Here is a 23,447-nt window from a genome sequence, read left to right as displayed (position 1 = left end):
AGTTTGTTCAACGAGACCTTGCGCGAATTGCAATCGGAGGCGCCCTGTTATGCTTCCTTGTAATATTTGGAAACAGTATGGGTTTTTTTTACGCCGTCCTCCTTCCATCATCTTTCGCTCTCTGGTGCAGATTCTGGAGTCTGGTATTGTTACCCTTTGGAGTACCTGTGAGAAATAGCTCAACGCAGCCCTCGGGGTGCGTCTAGGGCGGTTTTTTTTGCTGTTGTTGTGTCAATCCTGCTGCTGCTGCTGCTATTATTGTGCAGTACAGCTCATCTTCCAAGGGATTCGGAATAGCAACAGAGGAAGCGTATGAAAAAGATGCACAGATAAGGACACAAGGATAAGTAGAGGTACTGGGCAAAGCACGAAACAGATATTGCAAATCGAAGGGATCATGCAGGATATTGGGCTGGATCATTCAAGCCTACCTGTATAGAAGATCTACACCTCTTGAAGAAAAAAAAATAGATCTGTAGGATTCCCTCGCCAGGAGTGCTCATGTTCTGTATTTGGATATGGAAAAAAGGATGAAAGTTTCTTAATGATAATGTTCATCCCATTTCTTATTCAAACTATCGTAACCGATTATCGTCTAGGTAACTGCGTTCGCAACGAATCTGTCGACAAAGATGTCGTAAAAGTCACACGTGTTGAGCATCTTCACGCGATCTTCTTTCCCGGCTGTACATACGTACAATCACACGCAGTAGACTTTCTTTTTTTTTCTTTCTTGTGCCTCTCCTCGATGGATGTTAATGAACCGAAACAAAACTGCTAATAGAACTCTTTTATGGGTTATTTTATTACGTGGTTCTATTATTACATTTGTCCCCCTGCTATGATCCCACGGCCACGGGATCGGTTCAGGAGTTTTTTTTTAGTTAGAAGAGAGACAAAACAGCGAATAGAACAATGTACAAAAGCTATAAGATTCATTCGCAACTCAACTGAGAAGATGATTTTTGGAAAAGACACTGTGAGAGTGATTTTATTATGAGGAGTTTGATACATATCTGTACGGTTTGGTCGTAAAACAGCGCAAGTTAATTAATATCCCGCCATATCACGCATCTTAGACCTCAGGAAAAGAGCAATGAACGGCAGAAGGGTTCTAGGTATGCAATTTTGCCAAGTAGAATATAACTTTCGTGTTGAAGTGCCATCAAATTCACACAATCATCTTTACGGCAATGAAGTTTGCGATTACTGAAGAAGTGCAATTGAAACTCAAGAAAAAAAAAATAGTGCAATCGTTCCAAGATTACGCCCTGTCTAAACAAGCCGTTTACATACGCTAGTCTAAGACTGTAGCAATCAATGCATTGATTGTTAATGAACAAGAATGGGAACAAGCGAAACGAATAGCCGACAAGAAGATCGCCACAAAATGAATTCCATACTAATTAAACGCCGTTCGAATCGGAACACTTTTACTGATGAGCGATAATTGACACGATTCTGATTACGCATTGTGATAGGCCCATTAAAGCTTGGTGCACAGGAAGAACAGGATACACAATCCCAATCAACACCCGTCCGTAGCTGATCGAACAGAGGCGTCAAATCGTACTGGATGAACCAACCGTGCCTTGGACATCACTTCCCGGGCTGGAAATGACTGAACGATCTAGCAAACATGGCCGATCTCTGCTCATGTTGAGAAATTTATTCAACCAGCTGAACCACGACAGGTTAAGCATTTCAATTAGGTGGTTAATTAATTAGACGGTAGTTAATTAGCTGCTAGCGTCGTTTTATGAAGCGTTAACGCTGTTGTAGGTTTTTCGTCTAAGGGTTCCTCACATCCAACCACGTGTGGTAGCCGAAATCGGTTCCAAAACTTTTGTTAAATTAATCTTTATAAATGATCCCTACGCACTTGTACAAGGTTATTGCGAATGGTTTTGTTTCACATATCATTAAAATGCTCACCCAGGTAGCACTATTATTAAGATGTATAATTCGTTGTTGACATTTCCGCGGACACAAGATAGCAAAATGGAAATTTTCACCGTTTAACCATCGGAAGTTTGATTAGTGACTCCAATTACGCACGGGGCCCCTTAAAGATGTGTAATTAATGTTAGAAGAAACAAAACATTAACAGCGCTGCTTAACGACATTGAGCTAATTGATTGTCAATTAAGATTCGATTACGTCACCGTCGCAAGCATACCAGATTAATGTTGTTTGTATTTTGTTGTTTCACCAAGCAGCTTATGTTTTAACCTTTTTTTTCCGGGTGCTGTTTGTAGCCCTTTTGGGGAAAATTAATGCTGCTGTGCGTGAAGAAGCTAAAGGAAGTATTTAATCCGAGAGGGATTACAGAATGAAGGTAGACAAGAGTGGCATTTTCCGTTTGCTCTGGATCAGGATTTCCAATTTTTCATCCATAAGGGAACATCACCCTGCGGTTAGAAAAAGGGATATCTTTAGGTACCGTACCTGAGGTAACAAATAAATCTAATCGGGATGTTTTCCTTATTTTTTTCGTTGTACACTTCACAAGTAAAAAGGACAGATTAGCAAACAAATCGTGTGACATAACAAATAGACGAAAAAATTGAAATCAATCGTCTCTAATCAAATCAGAGCAAAACGGTTGTGGAAGTGGAAGTTTGCCACTGGAGTTGCAGCTGGATTTATTCTCATTGGGCAAATCTTGGGCAGCTGTTTGGCCGTTGTTGAAGAAAGGCAGGAGATGACTGATTGGGACGGTGGGACGCTCATCAAACTGCACGGTGCATCAGAGGGTTTTTTTTCTCTTCTTTCTTTTTACGTATCGGAAATGACTCACTCGCACGGTTACCGACGATGTAGCCGTGCCTTTTTGCCGTTGTGGATGATAAGGGGATGCCGTTAATGCCGGCATCCAATATTCCGTTCGGGTTGCGCAATGCACACCTTACACGAAAGGGTCCGGATCACGCCCGGGGGAAAGGTAGGGCGAGGGAGATTGTTTAAACGAATGTGCTTCCGCTTGCCCAGCTGCTGTGGGCAGCAAAACGTAAGAAAGTCGATCGATTGTGGTCTTACCCTTTGTGACGAATTTTCTATGGTATTGGAAGATGTCCACTTTGCCGCACCACCGGGAAAGTTCAATATTTGTCCACTGCTTTGCTCGTTCGTTCTGTTCGTGTCGCGTTTCCGGAATGAAGTTTCGATACCAAAAAGGTTGGAAACGTGAAGGTAGGCTTAGAACGGAGCAGCAACTATTAAACTATCGTGTAAAGCTACATACGCCTAATCATGGCACAACGGAATTGGTGTTCGAGCGGAAAAAATACGATGGGAATGAGTGCCCATAATCGGGCTTATTGTTAGGGCGCTTAACCTGGCGCAACGATATCTTAACCCTAGCGACCATAATCATACGAGATATTGCGACACACAACGTTTCTTCACGTTAATGTCGCTTAGAACCGGGGTTTTTTTTGTTGAATTTGTACATTTTGAAGCATAAAGCGCGAAAGGTTTATGGGCGATTGTTGCAATGCAGATTGAAAAGCGAATTTCCGCTATTGAGTTGACCAAGATTGCAAGATTGCATATGGTAATAGCAACCATGAAATTGATGTTTCATTTATCATTGTGATGCAAGTGATTAAAATTGTATTGTTTAGTCTTGAGGACTGATAACTGTCATCTAAAGTCTGACAGCTTTCCAAGCTTTCCAAGTAATTTTGGTCGTTAATGTTGGGTATTCTTGTGACTTGACAATTATGTTATAACCTCTGCAGATTGCTTTTCCGTTTTTCCCTATTCGCTTAAATGCTGTTCGCTTGCTTCCTCTCCCAACCGATTTCTCTTCTCCGTCAACATTTGGCCTGTTTTTGAAAATACCCTTTCGCAAGGGACAGAGATGCCTGGCAGCAGCAGTTGACTCCGGAGTAATCCGGTGCAACCTGCAAGTACACTACGGAGTTGAATCTGGAGTTAATAATGGAGATAAATCCGGAGTAACTCCGGAGTAATTACTTCGGAGTAAACTCTGGAGTTATTCCGGAGTAATCAGGAGCAATTACTCTGGAGTAACTCCGGAGTTAAATCCGGATTAATCCGGAGTAATCACTTCGGAGTATACCCCGGATTTTATACGTAGGAGTCGGAGTGGATTCATGAATCCACTCCGGAGTTCCCATCACTACGATGAACTTGAAGGGCTACGAAGGGACGAAGGGATAAATTGAGCCCTTCGCCCATCAATTGTAACAATCACACCTAGATGGCACTGTTCTCAATCGCCTACATTTAGGCGTCTGTTTTGTTTACACTCTTCAAACGTCATGTTGCTCTCATACGTCTTAATACAACGTAAATGGTTTGAGAAAAATTTGTACAAAAAGGAAAACTAATGACATAATACGGAAATTCACGTAAAACATAGCTATTTTACATATTTTTTAAAATATGCATTTACCGCAACTGTCAAACTGATTCAAAATGGCGACACACGTAAAGCTAGCACGAGATGCTTTCAAAACATTTCAATGTCATTCTGTGCCACAAACACGTAGCTGATGAAATCACAATCTTCACCGGCATTATCAATCTAGCAATTGTAAACTAAATCGAATAAGGGGTAAGATTCATATTGCAGTAAAGCACGAAGGTTAGAAGAAATACTGAGCGAGAAATATTTTCCGTTACTTCAGCATAGACGAATCAGTTGATGAAGGCTTGGAACACCCCGGTCTAACTATGCCACACATTGAGCTAGTACCCGATCGGAAGTTGTTGAAAACGAATTTCGATGGGTACATACTGTCACTCGAGCCGGTACCGGTTCTCACGACGGATTTCACCTCCACCAATCGGCCGCATCGTGTGAAACCAACCGAGCAGCAATATTCATACTACCATGCACGGCTTTTCGGAATGCAGAATCACCTTGTGCGGGATCCATGGGCAAATGGGCAGTGTTACTACATCGATGTGACCGGTATGGTACAGCGCGTATCTTACGACACTAGCCTTGGACGGATGCGTCCACTTGTGGCGATGTTTAAGCTACCGTTGCCGACGTCTGATGAGAGCGAAGATGATGCAATCGCCATTCACCGATATAACTGTTCGTTGGTGTTTCCTTCCGAGCAGCTGTGCCTTCTATCGGATGGATGCGGTACCGTACGTGTACTGGAAACAGGTGACAGAACAACTGGCCGCGAGTGGAAGTTACAGAGCACGTTTAAACCGTCTGAGATTAATCTCACTGAAGGTGTACTCCCTGGTGGTGGTGTTTTGCTTGATGGGCGATTTCTCGTACGCGATGGCAAGCGTACGCTACACTTGGTAATGCTTCAGATCGACCATCAACCCGTTGGTAAATCCAAATCGCTTCTACATTGGTTCACGCTGGAACAGTCCGCATCACCGGTGTGGACTGTTAGTGTTTCACGAACGCTACAAAGTGACGGTTATCCGAGATACTGTGCATTGGATTACCATGCAACCGCGCTGCTGGTGGCGTGCGATGAACCATTTCGTTTCACACACGACTCGGAACATCCCGTCATTGTGCCGGAACCGCAAACGTTGCCCACGGAGGGAGAAGAAAAGCCCGTCTGGGAACAGTTTCCCTTTCGGTGGACGCAAACGTTGGAAGAAGTGAACATTACGTTCGATAAACATCCTGATGTTCAGTATCGCGTATTGACCGAACCATCCTCACCCACAAACGAACCCTGCCTGAAGGTGTTTGCTAACGGTGTGCTTGTGATAGACGGAACGCAATTGTGCTCAAAGGTGGACCATGAGCGTACAACTTGGGCGATGGATCGAAAGACGCTGGAAATTACACTCCAGAAACAAATAACCGGTGTTGGATGGCCGTTTATAGTGTCCGGAGGACCGGATGAAACTTTACCCGAAGCTACAGATGATCGTACAGAGCTGTCCGATTTACCACCCGCCACGAATTTAAGCGCACCACTCGAATCGTGTGATTTTGAAGGTGAACAGGAAACTTATTACACACTCGAGCGGCTTTCCTGCATCAACCACACGGTAACGCACACCGTTTCGCTTGGCAGTGGTCCACCACTTTTCACCGTAAATTTACGGCCCGGACTTCCAGCGACCTTCGCCTTACGGCACGATGTCGATGCCTGTCTGTGGCAGTTACAACCGGTCGCCTTTGGAACAGAGGACTGTCGGTTCCAGCACGAAGGTACGCTGCATGCATTCGGCTACGTACAAGCATCGAAACGCCAGCAGAAATATCTTGCATGTCCACCCAGCATGGGATACGCAGTGATCAGTGAGTCGCACCGTGGCATTTACCTCTACAGAAGTAGTCTCGGTGCGAGCGGTGCCGGTTTGCGCAATCGTAACGGAATGCAGGTAGCGATTGGACAGCATCAGTTCGTTAGCCTCAAGGATTCTGGCGAAGTGTTGGGTATTAGCTGCGAGGATGAAATATTGATGTTGCTTACAGAGAAGGGCATTCTAGCGTTGCAGATTGCTACCGGGTAGAACGTGGGGGAGAAATGTGGCGCAGTTCCAATTGTATTTTTTTTTGTTTTTGTCACGAAACACTTTCCAGAATAGGCTGTTACAGCTGAATAAATCAAAATCAATTTAATTCCGGTCTCTTTTGGTTATGATTCAAAAACTATTTGATTGTAGATTTTCGTACAACACTGGAAGAAAAACAAAAAAGCTTTTTGTATTTTTGTAAAGGTGTCTTAATTACAACAAGACATGCTTCAAGGTGTAATCATGTGCAGTAGAGATGTGCACACTGAGTAAGAGTGAGTGAGTGAGTTGAATCGTGCATAGGAGTTTATGGTTTCAACTCAGCATAAGGAGTTTTTACGACTCTTTTACTTACTCCTTTACGGTTTTACTCACTCACTCTCTCTGTCGTCTAATGACTCACTCCTTGACGTTTTTACTCACTCACTCTTTGTGTCGTCTAATGACTCACTCCTTGACGTTTTTACTCACTCACTCTCCGTGCCGACTAACGACTCACTCACTCACAGTAGAGTGATTTAAATCCCAAAAAGAATAACAAAACACTTACTCACTCTTATTGCGTGAGTTGAAACGCAAAAGAGTGAGTCGGTACAGAGAGTGAGCGAGTAAAAACCCCGAGGAGTGAGTCATTAGTCGGCAGAGAGAGAGTGAGTGAGTAAAAACTACAAGGAGAGTAATTAAAGGATTAGTTTTGAGGAATATTTTTATGACACTCAAACGAGAGTGAGTAAAAGATTCAAATCTTTATAACCACTCTTTCACTCTGTTTCAACTCTCTGAAAACTCTCTTCTCATCTGTAATGTGCAGTAAATGAACATAATCCTTGCGGTGCCGAACTAATAAGAAAAGATCATTTGCTTCTCTCGTTAGTAAATGCATTTGTAAGCATAAAGATACATTATCGCAATAACATTTTAATGAACTAAATAACGAAAAATTATGTTTACAAAAAAAACATAGTCAGCGACAAATCGCTTTCGTTATTTTAGTTGTGAAGGATTGTCTACTTTCCTTATTCAAAAAGGTTTCTTTAAACATCGAACAGCTTGATATTTTCCGGAACAAATTAATAGTTCCAATAGTAATATATGAACGAATGGTATTGATGGTATTCTGATTGAGTTTATTACGCCATGATGCAAGAGGCGTTAATATACAGACTCAGAATAAAAAAAATTGATTTTCACCCATTTAAATTCGTGAACGTGCAATTCGTACACAGGTGATACGGCTAATAAATAAAGGGCAGATTGGATGACGTTAACGATAAAATCTATAAAACGCTGACACTAGTATTAGAACAGGTGGGCCACTTCCTTGCAGGCTGATTGTAGATCCGGATACCGATACTGGAACCCGTACTCGAGCACCCGTTGCGGTACGACCTTCGCACCGTTCGTCAGCAGAACGGCGCGCTCTTCGGCAAAGATGAGATTCAGCGCGAATATGGGCATTGGAAAAATGGCGGGACGTACCAGGGCAGAAGCGAAGGCTTTTGTAAAGTCGCCGTTTGTAGAAAGTTCCGGTGCGACACCATTCAGTACGCCGTTCACTTCGGGCCGTTCGATGGCGAACCGTATCAATCCGCATAGATCATCCGCATGTATCCAGGGCAAATCATGACGCCCATCACCGACAGGGCCACCGAATCCGAACCAAAACGGTAATATTAGCGACTGGATCATTCCACCTTCCCGCCCAAGCACGACACCGCTTCGGACACGCACGGTACGGCAGATTGAATTGTCCGATAGTGAAGCTGCCCTTTCCCATTCAATGCAAAGCCTTGACATGAAATCGTAGTCTGACACCTTCGACAGTTCGGTGTGCTTCTGGTTACCCGGTGTGTAATGGCTAACGCCGGAGATGTTGACAAACACGGACGGTTTAACGGTTGCCCGTTCGATCGCACGGGCACAGGCAGCGGTCGTGTTGATGCGTGAGTTCCATACGTTCTGCTTAAAACCCGGCGTCCAACGGCGGGTCGGATCAAGCACATTCTGACCAGCTAGATTCACTACGGCCGTCGTTCCGTTCGGTAAGCCTTGTTTTTCGAGCTCATGCCAGCTGATATGTTTGGGACCAGGCATGCGCGAAATCGTCGTCACTTCGTATCCTTCCGCTAGCAACGTTTTTACCAACCGGCGACCAATGAAACCGGTACCACCACCTGGAAAGGGAAAGGTACAATTCAGTTCAGTACGATTCACAGATAAAGGGGAAATTGCTTCGATCGTGATCGTAAGTATGGTAGCACTGCATAAAAGATAGAAGATCATGTTAAGAAAATGTCAGATTACGCAACGTTACTCAATAGTTGACGAACGTTGAACGAGTTTTATCCTTTCTTGTTCTATTCGTTTGAAAGCACGCAATTTAAGCGCCATGGACTACTCATATTCCAACTTACCAATAACAACATGTGACATGGCTGTGGTAGAATAGAGCCGGGAGTTTTGTTTTACAAGATTATTCTTAAATAATAAACCTTTTTTGCAGGTTAATCTTTTTATTGTACAAACGATCTGTTGACATACACTCCTAGGTAATACTTTGAAGCAGTTACGTGTGCAATGAAAACTAAAATTTTCCAACGTCTACGATTGTTTCCCTTTTCTGGTGTATCTTTTCTGGCTTTTTACAACAGCTTCTACACACAATAAAAGGCAATCGTTGGATAGATCTTTGAATTTTAATACCACCACCGACTGGTACTTTAAGCGTAATTGCCGGGAGGAAAATAAACAATAAAAACCGTCATCTGTTTCAGCTGACAGTTCCACCAACAATGACAACTAACATCAAACAGTGGTCGAATCAACAAAAGAAGGTCATTTCTTTTATAAATAGTTAATAATTATAATTTGTTTAGCATTAATATTTGTGATGAATTGAGCCGAAATTAAAGATTGGACGATTTATATACTCTTTACTACATAAAACAATCCTTCAATGTGCGTCTTGGCCATTGGATAGGTAACAGTATTATAGTATGTAACCCAATTATAGCAGAAATCGTTATGCGCCTTTGTGTATACAACCCGCATTACATAAAGTTCATTAATGAACGGAATGGGTATATTATTCGAATAATATTTAGATTTTAGCACATTTCTACGACTATTTAGAATATTATGTACATTATTTGAACATCATACATGGAGATAAAGTCGAACACAAAGGGCAGTATAGGTCTACAGAGTGAGTCATTGTGTCTGGAATATGATTCATCTACCTTCGACAACCACCTTCAAAATCACGTTCGACTAGCAAATGCATCTCCACTCAAACGCATTTCAATGCTCAAATAATTTCAGATAATTGTCATAAAATCCGAACCAAGATGATCACCGATCCGAAAGGGCGAAAGAAAAAAAAACCGCCAAACCAAAGTTTCCAGGTAAGTAACGTAATAAATTTTTGTTTGAGGGAATCTCGCAAAATCACTGTATAATCATAATCACTGTGTAATGAGTGAGAGCGTCCAGCGAGAATCGTCTCTGATTGTGCATTCCAATGCCATTGACGCGTCTCTCTTTTCACTGTCGATGTGTCTGTTGTATGCATGCATGATTCAGTCAACCCGGTCACTAGAGAAAAAAAATGTATGAAACGCAGTCTCTCCTTCGAACACTTGCGTTTTTACTAGCATATTTTATGAGGCAGCATGTACGAAGCTTCAGACAACACTTGCGTGGCTGACGCAACGCTCCATCCGCATGTTTGCCATTCGCCGTTTTAAAACGTTAGAAGCAAAACTATTTTTTTTAATTTAGATTTTTTAAAAGAAGAACATTTTGTTAATACGGTAAAAGTTATAATAATAAATAAAATAATATTAAAATAAAATAAAAATGAATTTACACCAAAAGTATGTTTAATAACAATGTTTTAAATTGATGCTAATATGAGTTGTGTCGATTATACTTATAATATAGAATGTGTAATGAAAGTATATAAAATATAAACTCTAATATTATAAACTTTTTTTCCATATAATCATTTTATTACATCGGGTACTAGGCGCCTCCATCGTGATAATACATATCATATTGCCTTTTTTAATAAATGAGTTTTTGTATTGTATTAACTTTTTCTAACAAACTTCATAGCAAAACATACTTCCAACCCTTTCGAATAAGGAATTGCGTCGAAGGAGATCAACCACCCGCGAGAATAAAAACTTACTTAAACAAAGCATCCAGCTTAGTGGAGAACGATCAGTGCGAGTCATGAATGAGAGAGTACATCACAAACAAAAGGGCATTATTATGGGCGTTTGCTCTCTCTCTCTTTCTCTTTGCAAGCCGCTAAGCAGTACACGCTTCAACCCTTCCATCGAGTAATCCGTCGTTTGAACACTTGCGTGTTTTCTTTTTTGCGGATTTTATGCGGCAGCATCCGCGATGTTCCAGACATCACTTGCGTTTGCTGTCGCGACGCATTGCACCATGGGCATTTGTAAGGACAAAAGTCTAATGGGTTAATAATACATTTTTTTTTGGTAATCATTTTCTTCATCATATTGTTTAGTTAGATTGTTTAAAAGGAAATGTAAAATGTATTATTACCTTTACATTTTTTTATGTATTACATATTTAAACATTTATATTTGTTGGTAATATAGGGCGGTAGAAGAAATTTTTTCCACATTTTAAGGGGACCCCCTCGTACGGTCACTCATCTGCATGTTAATTTTTCGTGCAGGGTGGTTCGGAGGCTATGCAAAGTGGCCACCATCACAATTAGGGTTGCATACTTTTTTATATTTTCGTTCAAAATGCTTGTAACGGTCAAGCGAACGGATCCGCAGGTTCATTCTCGAATACTAGATATACAATAAAATATACAATAGAATGTGCTACGGATTGCAAAAAGTGATTTATTTTATAATTAAAAATACATTGTAAGGGGGTTTACGCGTAGTGAAAAGTAATTTATTAATCGAGGAAGCATGTTCCTTACCCTGTTTGAGAAAATGTAAAATTTTTCTCATTTTTGCACCCTCTTTTGCCTATAACTCGGTCGGTATCCAACGGATCGCCAAACTTTAACCTGTGGTCGATAGATGGCACCATTGGCTACATTTTCTTCTTGGACGGCCATGCCCGCAGATGTCTGTGCCAGAAGTTATTCGAGGAACCAAGTCCCTTACCCTGTTTGAGAAAATGTAAATTTTTTCTCATTTTTGAGCAATTTAGCGAAAATTTTAAATGTGATATATTTTGATGGGAATTTGTTGCAATAAGTTTCTTTTCACTTAAATAGTGCTTTAAATTAAAAAAAGAATAAAAAATCAGAAAAAAATTTCAAAAAAATTTTTCACTCGAAAATTTCATAAGGGGTACCCCTTACGATTTTTTTGGGAAATTTTGCAAAAAAAAATAAATTGTTTTATTTTAATACCAATGGGTTGCTATGAGTTTCTTTTCACTCTAATAATGCTTGAAATAAAAAAAAGAGTGGAAAATAATAAAAAAAATCAAAAAATTAAAAAAAAAATGAAAATTTTTCTCATTTTTGCACCAAGTTTTGCCTATAACTCGGTCGGTATCCAACGAATCGCCAATCTTTAACCTGTGGTCGATAGATGGCACCAATAGCTACATTTTCTTCTTGGACGGCCATGCCCTCAGATGTCTGTGCCAGAAGTTATTCGAGGAACCAAATTCCTTACCCTGTTTGAGAAAATGGAAAATTTTCCTCATTTTTGCACCAAATTTTGCCTATAACTCGGTCGGTATCCAACGGATCGCCAATCTTTAACCTGTGGTCGATAGATGGCACCAATAGCTACATTTTCTTCTTGGACGGCCATGCCCTCAGATGTCTGTGCCAGAAGTTATTGGAGGAACCAAATTCCTTACCCTGTTTGAGAAAATGGAAAATTTTCCTCATTTTTGCACCAAATTTTGCCTATAACTCGGTCGGTATCCAACGGATCGCCAATCTTTAACCTGTGGTCGATAGATGGCACCAATGGCTACATTTTCTTCTTGGACGGCCATGCCCTCAGATGTCTGTGCCAGAAGTTATTCGAGGAACCAAATTCCTTACCCTGTTTGAGAAAATGTAAAATTTTCCTCATTTTTGCACCAAATTTTGCCTATAACTCGGTCGGTATCCAACGGATCGCCAATCTTTAACCTGTGGTCGATAGATGGCACCAATGGCTACATTTTCTGTTTGGACGGCCATGCCCTCAGATGTCTGTGCCTCGAAAATACAAAAAAAAAAACAAGCAACCGTCACAATTACGATTGCGAACCACCCTGCACGAAAAATAGTAACTCAGGTGAGTGACCGTGAGAGGGGGGGTCCTTATTTCAGACTTTAGACGAAAAAAGGAACAATATTTTATCCATCCATTTGCGCAAAACTTCCCACTGTGCGTTCGCCACCTAATCCAAGCCGACAAGCGACTCGCAGCTACGTTTAGTTACAATCTCAACGTCAAAGCGAACAGTCGTACTTGTTGCAAGCAGTCGTCTAAGTGCAAACCATTCTTCTAAGTGCAAGCAGTCTTCTAAGTACAAGCGCAGTCTTCTGAGTGCAAGCAGTGTAAAGCTTTCAAAAGGGAATCGTACGCAAATCGCTACAATAACAGCAAATAACAGACAATTTGAACGCATCGATCAAATAGTACGTGAACAATTACCGGCGAAAAAGAAAAGATCGACTCCATCAATCGAACCATGGGTGATGAACTGTTCTATATCATACGAAGCGGGATCCATTGGTTGGTGAAACTAATTTGGAGAATTGTGGACGATTCGAACCTTCCCACATCGAGGAAGCGTTTCTTCATCAACTTGTCCACCCAGTTGCTCAACGAATCGTTCAAAGACACGAACGTTACAGAGGACTACGAATGTCTGCTGGTGTATACCCACATAGTGGTACATTATGCACAGGCCGAATGTGCCCAAAGTCAGCGTTGTTGCGGATGCTGCACGGGTGGCCCAAATAGATAAAAAGAACGCAAAAATAATTTTGAATCAGAGGAGGTGTTGGGTGGTGGGAAGTCGACAAAAAGTGGAGCCTTTCGAAATGTAAAAATGTGACGAAGAACATTTGACTGTATTTCTTGGAGATTGACTAAATTGAATTCAGCAATGTGGCTAATCTTTCGACCTACGACCTGCAGCGAATAATTATCCATCTGGCAATAACGTTATGTGCACAAAACCAACTAAGCGTCTCGTTCTAATTCGTTCTACGTGTGATATTGCCATATTGAACTTGGTTTTATGATATCTATTTATGAGCTGAACGTACCGGATGTTTCAAGGTACGGAGAGATCAAGAAACAAAATATTGCACCGCATACAGTTGAGCAGATGACTAAGGTATCTAATTATATTTCTTTTTTTCGATAGCAACAATAAAACAGCAACGACAAAAAGGGCATATGCTGTAACGAACGCATTGTGATCGCAGCGATGTCTATTGCGGTACTTCCGGACAAACAAGAACATTAGAGGCAATGCACAAGTGCTCTATGACAGACCAACCACAACAACATGTGACACGTTTTGCACATTTCGAGGAGGTTTCCATCCACAGATGTAACAGTTCCGAGTTCAACCCTTTCTCTACGATGTACGATCTACAACTCACCGAGCTAATCATCGACGTGTTATTTTTTGTAAGGAAGCAGATAATCGTTTAGGAAGTTTTCGGTAATATTAAATTGTTAAGATTTCGGTCAAAAATCAGTTTTTGCCTCACTTAGAAAATATTGTTAAAATTTTTGTTAAAGTTCCTTTAGTTCATTATAAAAAAACAAGTTCCTAAATCGAAAATGTTTAAATTCATGTTGAAATCTGCAATACTTTAGTTAAGTTTATTGTATAAAATATTAGTATTATTACATATTAATTCATCAGTTGTAGCAGATTGCATATGGCTAGCCTTATAACTTTTGACAGTTTGATAAAGTTGAATTGATGTCGTTTTTTTTTAAATCTTTTGAAAATTTTGAAATTGAAGAACTAAATTGGAAGAATATGAAAATGAGGTACTTTCATCAAAACTATTTACAGCTGTTTAAAAAAAATGTTCTAAAAGATCCAGGCTATAATATTTTTATCTTGTTGACAAGATAAGACAAGAAGACAGCCATTGCAAAACAGAGACTATGAAGAAGGCAACAAGACTTATGCACAAATTATATAGTGTAATGTAAAAGAAGAAATACAATCGTTCAGGAATAACCAACAAAGAAGTAATCCAAAACAAATCAGTGCAGGAAAGTTCCAGAAGTTATCATTATAAAAATCGATCAAAACAAATGAAACAAAATTAGTTTGGCGTTATGTAGGGGGAAAAACGTTTTATTCAAATATTGTTAAAGCAAAAAAAAGATCAGAATAACTTAATAACAAAGCAGAATAGAATTGATCACAAAATTAGGCAGCGATCCCAGTAAAGTTAAGAACGTTGAACAGATTTTATTTTCTTACAAAATTTACAATAATATATAATAGTGTTGATAAAATCATTTAAAAACAATTTGGTCCTCAGGGATCGCCGAAGGAAATTGGTTGAATAAACTTGCTGTTCCTGATAATATAAAAACAAAATTGGTTTATTGTTTGCTTTTTTTTAACTTTTTTGCGTTTGATAAGATTTTACTGCAAGATTCTCTTATTTTGAATCTAATATTAGCCGCTGTATTGAAATATTATATTTTTAAACATCATTTCCTCTTCGGTCGTCTCAGAATAAAAAAAAACTCTTGGCTGGCCGAATGTAAAACCATTAAACAATTGACAACTGCAATGACTAATGCACGTAAAAAAACGTGTATAGCCGCAAGTGAGCAGGGCCGTGACTGTGGAGCACATGGTTGGCTTTTTCCCGCACATTGTGAGTCACCCCATCCGGTCTTGCAGTAATTTCAATTCTTCATACAACTTCTAGTTTTCTCTTTCTTTCATTTGCCTTTATCGTGCCTTCTTTTTCTTGCATAAATGGGCGTGGTTATTCACGGTAAAAAGTGGGCGTGGAAACGTTGCTTTGTGCCTAGAAGTACATGCACATATTGCATTGAGAATGCGCAAGATATGCAGTTGGGCAAACCATGGCTGTGGTGAATGGGAAAAAACCGACCCCACTTGGAACACTTGCGTGAGTACACAGTTGCTGCATTTATTGTAATGTGCATCGCAATTAGTTGCAAACTATCCACGGAAATATCATTTAATGCTAGGTTGCAACTTCGTAGAATTTTTTTCATTTATTAATAGAGGTTTTGAGTCTCTTCGCCTCTCAAGATTCCACTTCCAGTTCTTCGAGTATAACTCGTAGATGTATCGTGTGAATAAAAAAAAAAGAATATCTCATCATTTCCGCTAATTCTTCACATTCTTCCCAATGGTAATTGAACATGTTCATCTATGTTTCGTCTGTTGGGTCGTTATCTGCCGTGACATTCATTACCTGTAGGATCCTGTTTGTTTTTTTCTGTCCCCACAATTGTTTGCGCCTTTCGTTATGCATTCTGCAGACAGTTACTGACTGGCAAAAGCTTACCTATGAAAAAAATCTGTCAAACAAACCAAAAATTGTCAAACCAATTTCTCGTAACACAAAGGGCTGTGAAAAATGAAACGTTTGCATAATTGGCGTAAAGCGAAACCAAGCTAATAAAATTATGTGTGCTAACATCTTTGTGCAGACTAATTTTTGAGCAAACAAACAATTTAGTTTGGCGCAGTTTTGCAAAACATAACATTGACAGTTCCCCATACGATTTGTTAATCTTTGCTGTGATAATACAGGTATGCATTATAGCAAACTACAGAAATACAGATCACAGAATTACTAGAATTGAGCGTAACTAGCATTTGCGCGTATATCAAATCTCCGTGCAATTTCGTTTATACATAAAAATAAGGACTCTATTTCCTTCCCTAACGATCATACATGCCAAAGCGAGATGGCTTGTTCGCATATGTCAAATCGCCCTTTTGACACTGACATTTGAAACAGCTGGACCAATGGCGTTCCTTTGCTTTTTTTTCAGCGCGATTGAGCAGTTGTGCCTTGGCGGTCAATCGTTGTACATTTCAAAATCGTCCCAATCATGAGCAACGCCGACAGAACCCTTTGGGTGGGCAATTTGAGTGCACAAGTTTATAGCGAAATACTGTACGAATTTTTCGAACAGGTAATGCATCGTCCTGTTTACCGTTTTCGATTTACACATGCATACAAAACAGTTGACAACGCTTTTGTTTTATCGACAGGCCGGCCCCGTGCAAAGTGTAACCTTCCGGAACAGTGCAAATGGACCACAGTATCGTTACGCCTTCGTTACGTTCCAGGATGCTGGTAGTGTGGAATATGCAGTCAACGCATTGAACGGTATACCACTTTTCGCGCATCCGCTACAACTGGAACGGAAGAAGAAACCCAAACGACCAAAACGTAACAAGGCCCAGACGAAACTCCCCAACATCGTCGGAGCCAATCGCCTTAATGCCGCTAGACGAATTAAACGAAAGCGCTCGGCTGAGCTGGGTCTGGAAATGTGTAGCGTAAAACGACATTGTCACGAGGAAGATATTAAGCCGTTTTCAACCTGAACACCATCAGTCGACAACCTCAACAGCACCGTTCCTTATCCAATCGTCCATAGATGATCATTGTATCATTCATATTTAACACCAACAAATGCAAATATGCAAATGCAAAATAACAAGTGCAAATATGCCATTATGTATATGACACATCTAATATATGCATCTAATATATGAATCTATATTAATAATATAAAATAAATGTAACACCAAAAGATCTTAATCTGCTTATTGGATTTTTCAAACGGCCTGAAGTACTTTATCGTAATCTTTCGGAAGGAAGTATAAGCCTTTCTATCTTGGCCTATTTTTTTAAAATTTGTGCACAAATAAGACCGCTCCTTCTGGAGTTATCAAAATTTAACTCTTTAGCCGGTTTAGCGGATACGGAAACTACGTCATCAAATGCAAACCCCCTCCCACCAGCGAACTAGGTGAAGGAAAGAAGCACCTCGAACAAACAAAAAGGAACGAAAGGAGAAGGGAAGAAGCAACAGGTTGAGCGGGATATGTAGTATGATGCGGGAGAAAATTTTATATGATAAATATGTAGATAATAGATAAATATGTAGTATGAATGCATGCTAAATTTTAGGTGAAACAGGCAGTATTAAAGATAGGACCGGAAAAAGATTCAGACGCCCGGATGCGGTACCGCCAGCAAGTTGACAGCACGCTATATAAACCAAGGTGAATAGATATGAGGTGTGCGTAGAAGGATGGTTTTTTCGCGAGCAGAAATATAGAATTATATTTACTGTAGATCGCCGGGAAAGAGCCATTGCGTAAAAATACGTGAAAATCAATTTATTCAACACTTTTCCCCGACTGTAGGTGTCTTTAGTGCTCGATTGGAAGCGTTTAAAAAAAGTTTGATTCCTTGCTTGCTTCAATGTCAACTGGGTACGCTATTTGGGAACGCAGAAAGGAGACGTTTGTTTCAAAGTAGAACGTGCAGTCGACGTGCTAAGTTTACCGGAGCATTGAAGTTGCAGCGAAAAATCGTCCCCGCAAAGTGGTTGTGAAACTGTGCTGGACTGAAATCATCATGGAGGATTCAAACAAACCCAAAACATCTGCAAAGTAAGCAACGGGAATGTACTTTTGTTAGGATTCCGGAATCAAGCCTCCTGAACCTAATCAAGCATTTCTGCTTACAGCGATGCGGAACATGCACAGCCTAACCGGAAAGTTGGCGCCACTGCTGAGGAAAAGAAATCCAAGGAAAAGCCGAAGAAGCCGAAGGTAAGTTAACATGTCGATCTTGCTAATATGTAGTGCCGGCAAACAGCATCATACTTGCATGTTGATGTAGTTTAATGAAAGGTAATTTGATGTGTAACATTTTACATGAAAATTCAGTACAACGCATGCAAGCTATCGATGGTGTTTCCAAGAATCGGGTGTTGTAATGAGGTGCCGTGCAATACTCTATGTGTGATGGCTCTATTTTTCGTGTTATTACAGCCACTGGAAACGAAAGACTCAGACGGAAATGCTCTACAAGGCTGCCCGAATTTAGCGGAATGTAATGAAGTCGAATTAATTTCTATCTTGTCGCAATATCTGAGGTAAACATAGTAGCAAGCATGTAACAATGATTTACATTGTAGAATGAAATTAACAAATAGATTTTGTGCTAAACTTACTTATAGTGCTATAAGCGAACAACTTGAAGGTCTATCATTGCAAGCACGGGCCAAAGCAACAGGATCCAAATTTAAGTTAACCTATGATGATGTAAGTAAAAGTTTGTTGTTTTTTTTAACAAAAATACATTAATTATATTGGAATGTTCCATTTCCAGTTCTATCCTCCTGATATGAAACCTAAGGAAGAGGTTAGACTAGTGATTATCAATACAGTACATTTCACTAGTCACAACATCCTCTATGTTGTGCTGGAATACGACAGTGACGAATATTACAAAATAGTGGACGAAGCCGACCAGTATGGAATGATGGACGTTTGCCCATATAAGCCCACAGAAAAAATGGAAGCGTGTCTAGTACAATTTTATGGTCTGTGGGGTCGTGCGCTGCTAATGGAAGAGAACGGAAAGGAGCGGTACATTATGCTCGATCTTGGTGCTTACCATGAGTTAGAAACGGCCTACGATTGTCGCCGCTACCCTCCGAAGCTGAGCCGAAAAATGTTCGTCATGAATATTGTTGTTGACAGTAAGTCTATAATCGTAGCATGCCGTTGTTATTGGATGGATAAAATATTTCGTTTCTTTTCTTTTTTTTCATTTTGCTACTATTTCTAGACCCCGAAGTGCTGGGAATGTATTATTCCTCTGACAAAGAACATCTGTTGTTCGGTAAGATCATACATGCCAAAATTTATACGGCTAACAACGAAATGCGCATGATAATCATTTAGATCTAATTTAACAAGATCTATTTCTAACTTCCATGAATTTTCAACTTCCACATGTTACATGCTTCATATTGCTATAAAGAATTCATAATGCGCCAGTAAGGCGATGACCATATTGCGTGGTGTTCTTATTGTGTACTGCTAATAGTCGTTTCATGTCGTTGTGTACGGTCGACCCGCGGATCGACCTGAATCCGCTTGTTACCGTGAACTGTGGTCAACAGATTCACACAATTCACATAAACATTTTTGCGATCAATTCGTCATTGGAGATAGTGAATCAGAAATTCAGGTAAGTTTCCTTAAAATATCCTTCCAATCCTCAAATGATGCTGGAAACAATTCTGTTGGAAAAACTAGGTGTCTAACAAACACAGGTGTGTGACTATCTTCACGCAAACTCCGAAGTAAATGTGTCCACCAAAGTGCCAGGAAGAATGGCTTCAAGAGACAACCTAGGCTATTGTCCGTATCCTTCCATCGTATGGAATGCGGTTAACCGGATCACTGTTTTCACAGATACTTCTTCTTTACTGGCCTGCTCACGGTCGAGCACGTCGCGTAGACATGGCCTGGTTGCCAATCCGTTTTTAAAGATGTTGGTTACTTTCCGTTGCAGTTGTATTGGAGGTGGCTTGCAAGGCCTCTCCCCCAACCCCCTGTATCGTTGTAGGACCTAGCTGTTTAAAGTCTCGTGGAATGCCACGACAGAAGGCACATTCATCCGCCTCTAACATGGAGAACAGACTCTGGCTGTCCCCCTCCGATCAATTTAGCCACTTAGCCCATCTTCCCAAGGGGTTGGGTTTCCCCGTATATCCAAGCTCAGATATCTGGAGAGATATGTTACCATTCTGTCGACGACGTGGACGTATTGAGTCGGAGCAGGGTATGGAGTACCTATATTATCCTTCAAGAGGCTTCGGATCCATACCCACATCAGGGTAGTATTGCTACATACACTGACAACAGAACACAGATACACATTATCCTTTTTTACAGAATATCCGAATCATGATTTGTTGGTTTTTGGAACGCAAAAAGCAAGAATAGCAACTGATTCAGTATGCCTCCAGGAGTCAACGCTTTCGTCTAATAATAAGTGCCAGACAGTTTACGAAAAAATATGAGAGCAAGTCTTCACTATAAATAAGATAAGAATAGCAATCTGGAACTTAAGGTGTTTTTTCTTTTACACAAAATAAGATCGTTTCAGGTTGCGATTCACCATGAAAAGGCTCGAAGTTAAAACGAACGTAGTTCTCCACTCTTGTGGCATAGATACTTAATATAAAAAAGTTTTCAAAACCTTTTTTAACTGCTTTATTACAAAGGACACTGGAACTGGAGAAAGCATTGTTGAAGAGATAGCACCATTCTGGTCCGACCTGATGAACTACGCCCTGACAGTCACTCAGCTATGACAGGAATTGGCCATAGGCAGATGTGTGCGTGTTACGAAGTGCGTGAGCGACCGAAGGGGCGCCGACCGTAGGATCGGGTGAGCGCGCAATTATCATTCGGAATTCGTACACGAACCTAGATGCGTGTGCGCAGCTGCATCGTAGCGAGAGAAGTTAGCAAAGTCTTTTTTTATTTGTTTAAAGATTGTTTTTTATTGTTTAAAGCTTACTCAATTCAAATATCTTACATGTAAATAGTTTGATGCTAGTTATAAAACGTAAGATTGAAAGTAATTCGCCAAAAAACATCCTATACATCCTGCGCTTGATGATCCTGATACATCATAAAACGATTCCCCTACCATTCGTTTCTAAATTTAACAGTAAAAGTTTTGTCGCATTTTTCCACTGTATTAAGACACATGTACTGAAACTTTTAAGAAGCTTATATGTAACTATTTACCATCCTGTTCCGAAAGTTTTACTCCACAAAAGATTCTGTTTCGTAATTACGATTGTGTACGCACTATCGTAGTCCCAATAAATGCCATTTTCACCTTGACTCGCTATATTTAAAGGTACATTAGAAAAGCCTTGAACATGCAATCCTACCCATGGAATATTATGACATTCTTCCGCTAAGTCCACTAAACGCATAATGCTGCGTTCAATCTCGTCCGCCGTTATGAGCCCATCGCGGTGAAAGGTCGATACGGTATCATGTGTCTGTTGCGGTTCATCTACCATGTAGCTACTAACATATTCAATGGGCATTGTAGTACAATCCAGCGCCAGCATACCAATGTACTCCAGTAATTCATCGTTTGTGGACGTTGTTTCGCCAGTCTCATCCGAGGAAAGATTGTTCACTTTCATCGCTGGAATCGGTTCGTTATACCGCATCACCTTTTTACAGCCAGCAGCCACATTCTCAACGTTCAGTTTGCGAATATCGCGCAAATATTTTGCAATCGAGCTACCACATACTTTACCACCCATACCGGTGTTGGCATTGGTGTAATTGTTGTCCGGTGGAACCCAACGTAACGTTATGTCGAATGTAATCATTGCTTCTTTTAATTGTTCTCTTGCATTTTCTGATTTTAAATCGATTTTGATGACTTTGGTGAGATAAAAATAGAAAAAAGGAAACAAAATTAGTTTACATACAAATCATGGAACAACGATGTTAGGCCTATGAAGGTAATAGGTAGGATGCAAATGAGATTAAGTTAAAGGAAATTCCTCTTCTACCCATCCTGCTGCTTATCGCACTTCAAAAGCAAAAATTATCTTACCGCATTTTTCTCCATTGCGCGACTGTACATTGGTGTGAAAACTGCCCTGTAACTTCTGTTTCGTTTCACGGTGTAAGCTCATAATCAATTCACCAGAAGGCGTAATTGCAGCACAATCTTCACATTCGATTTTCGCATTTGTGCTAACCGCATAAAGGGTGCCTTAAAGATAATCGTGGAAAGAGTTAAATACAACGAACAGCAGAACATAATCCTTACAACGTGCGGTAGAACTTACCACGCTTAATAAATGCATCAATAAATTCCTTTTTCAGCAACTCCATTACGGGAAACTGGCGGACACGGTAAAGCGTGCAACTATCAACAGAAAAATCGGCTTCCAATCCAACCAAACATTGCGGTTCATTGGCAGGGATCACAACTGAAACCTTAATGTGTGGTAGGGCAATTAGAATAAATAGCAGACACAGTACGTTCAATCCAACCTACCATGCGCTTCAGTGGATATGTTTCCAACTCCTTCCGCATTTTGCCCATGTTTTTCATCTTGTTCCAGCTGGGACTCACGATTCGTTCGACCGTATAGTTAGGAGTAGGAAACTTCCACAGTTCCGGGCACAACATTTTTTCTCGCCGAAAGTCAACAGTGTCTCAAGAGATAAATGGTTGTATCTATGCCATATGCCGGTGCTGTTAGGTTATTTGTATCGGCAGCCGGTAATGTACCAAAACACGGTGTACGTCAAATAATTCCCTTCGGCCCTTCTGCCCTGTTCAACATGGCTTGAAGTTTGGGTAGGTTTATATAGTATGCTCGAAAGCTTAAACATTTCTATTGTTTTATTTTAAATTGGCTTCAACGTGCTCGTTGAAAAATCTTTACCAATTTGTTTCCTGTTTATCCTGTTCCAAAACAATTTCATTTTACTATTGTTGGATACTTTTGCATTATTTAAAACTTTACATTTTTAGAGCGGCATTATTTGAACTGGCTATTTTTTTAAAAAATTGGTGCAAGGTTTTAATTAGCGCGAACGCGATATTTTACCAAATAACCCCAACAATTTAACAATGCCTGCACTATCAACAAAGTGTATCCCATTTGTTATGAGATTATCTAAAGAAGATAAGTCGCTCGAAGTGGATATTGTTAGTACTGATCACCTAGAATATTTCAACAAGAAACTATCCGCCATCAAGCCATGAGCCTATGAACATTTTTGCTCGGTTGAGTGAATTAACATAAAACGTATTTTTCATAAATTTTCCTTTCTTGCATTGTATGTTTGTATATATGCATCACACAGAGTTAAAATAGTTGTAAAACCATCGT

At 40.2% G+C, this 23,447-nt stretch overlaps 4 protein-coding genes across 5 annotated transcripts; 2 read left to right on the top strand and 2 right to left on the bottom strand.

Annotated features, from left to right (window-relative positions):
- Nucleotides 1-4,183: 4,183 nt before the first annotated feature.
- Nucleotides 4,184-6,586, top strand: LOC125772035 (nudC domain-containing protein 1). Of its 2 annotated transcripts, none has more exons than XM_049443352.1 (2): nt 4,184-4,585; nt 4,664-6,586. In XM_049443352.1, exon 2 carries the CDS (start codon nt 4,705-4,707, stop codon nt 6,475-6,477), a length of 1,773 nt encoding a protein of 590 aa, XP_049299309.1. In that variant the 5' UTR covers nt 4,184-4,585; nt 4,664-4,704; the 3' UTR covers nt 6,478-6,586. The 2 variants fall into 2 exon arrangements, with proteins under 2 accessions (XP_049299309.1, XP_049299300.1); XM_049443343.1 differs by having other exon boundaries at nt 4,186-4,585; nt 4,659-6,586.
- A 1,000-nt stretch (nt 6,587-7,586) lies between these two features.
- LOC125772041 (epimerase family protein SDR39U1) lies at nt 7,587-9,331 on the bottom strand. The gene is made up of 2 exons (XM_049443366.1): nt 8,895-9,331; nt 7,587-8,654 (listed from the first exon to the last, which is right to left on the bottom strand). The coding sequence occupies exons 1-2, from the start codon at nt 8,911-8,913 to the stop codon at nt 7,780-7,782; spliced, it is 894 nt and encodes a 297-aa protein (XP_049299323.1). The 5' UTR covers nt 8,914-9,331; the 3' UTR covers nt 7,587-7,779.
- A 3,369-nt stretch (nt 9,332-12,700) lies between these two features.
- On the top strand, nt 12,701-19,718 carry LOC125774728 (uncharacterized). Its single transcript, XM_049444905.1, has 8 exons — nt 12,701-13,775; nt 13,864-16,658; nt 16,738-18,153; nt 18,231-18,315; nt 18,538-18,641; nt 18,726-18,810; nt 18,878-19,250; nt 19,340-19,718. Exons 3-8 carry the CDS (start codon nt 18,119-18,121, stop codon nt 19,453-19,455), a joined length of 798 nt encoding a protein of 265 aa, XP_049300862.1. The 5' UTR covers nt 12,701-13,775; nt 13,864-16,658; nt 16,738-18,118; the 3' UTR covers nt 19,456-19,718.
- A 900-nt stretch (nt 19,719-20,618) lies between these two features.
- On the bottom strand, nt 20,619-22,782 carry LOC125770845 (ribonuclease P protein subunit p40-like). The gene is made up of 4 exons (XM_049440875.1): nt 22,604-22,782; nt 22,392-22,542; nt 22,154-22,315; nt 20,619-21,976 (listed from the first exon to the last, which is right to left on the bottom strand). Exons 1-4 carry the CDS (start codon nt 22,736-22,738, stop codon nt 21,315-21,317), a joined length of 1,110 nt encoding a protein of 369 aa, XP_049296832.1. The 5' UTR covers nt 22,739-22,782; the 3' UTR covers nt 20,619-21,314.
- Between the last annotated feature and the right edge of the window lie 665 nt (nt 22,783-23,447).

This window comes from Anopheles funestus, chromosome X (genome assembly GCF_943734845.2).
Source record: "Anopheles funestus chromosome X, idAnoFuneDA-416_04, whole genome shotgun sequence".
NCBI lineage: Eukaryota > Metazoa > Arthropoda > Insecta > Diptera > Culicidae > Anopheles > Anopheles funestus.
This window is presented reverse-complemented; position numbering and strand designations above follow the sequence as displayed.

Coding starts and splice junctions, on each gene's coding strand:
- LOC125770845 (XM_049440875.1), bottom strand. CDS start 22,738: ATGTTGTGCCCGGAACTGTGGAAGTTTCCTACTCCTAACTATACGGTC. Junction 22,543..22,603: donor CATATCCACTGAAGCGCATG/GTAGGTTGGATT, acceptor CCACACATTAAG/GTTTCAGTTGTGATCCCTGC. Junction 21,977..22,153: donor GCGCAATGGAGAAAAATGCG/GTAAGATAATTT, acceptor ATCTCACCAAAG/TCATCAAAATCGATTTAAAA.
- LOC125772035 (XM_049443352.1), top strand. CDS start 4,705: ATGCCACACATTGAGCTAGTACCCGATCGGAAGTTGTTGAAAACGAAT.
- LOC125774728 (XM_049444905.1), top strand. CDS start 18,119: ATGGAGGATTCAAACAAACCCAAAACATCTGCAAA. Junction 18,811..18,877: donor TTAAGTTAACCTATGATGAT/GTAAGTAAAAGT, acceptor TTCCATTTCCAG/TTCTATCCTCCTGATATGAA. Junction 19,251..19,339: donor CATGAATATTGTTGTTGACA/GTAAGTCTATAA, acceptor TACTATTTCTAG/ACCCCGAAGTGCTGGGAATG.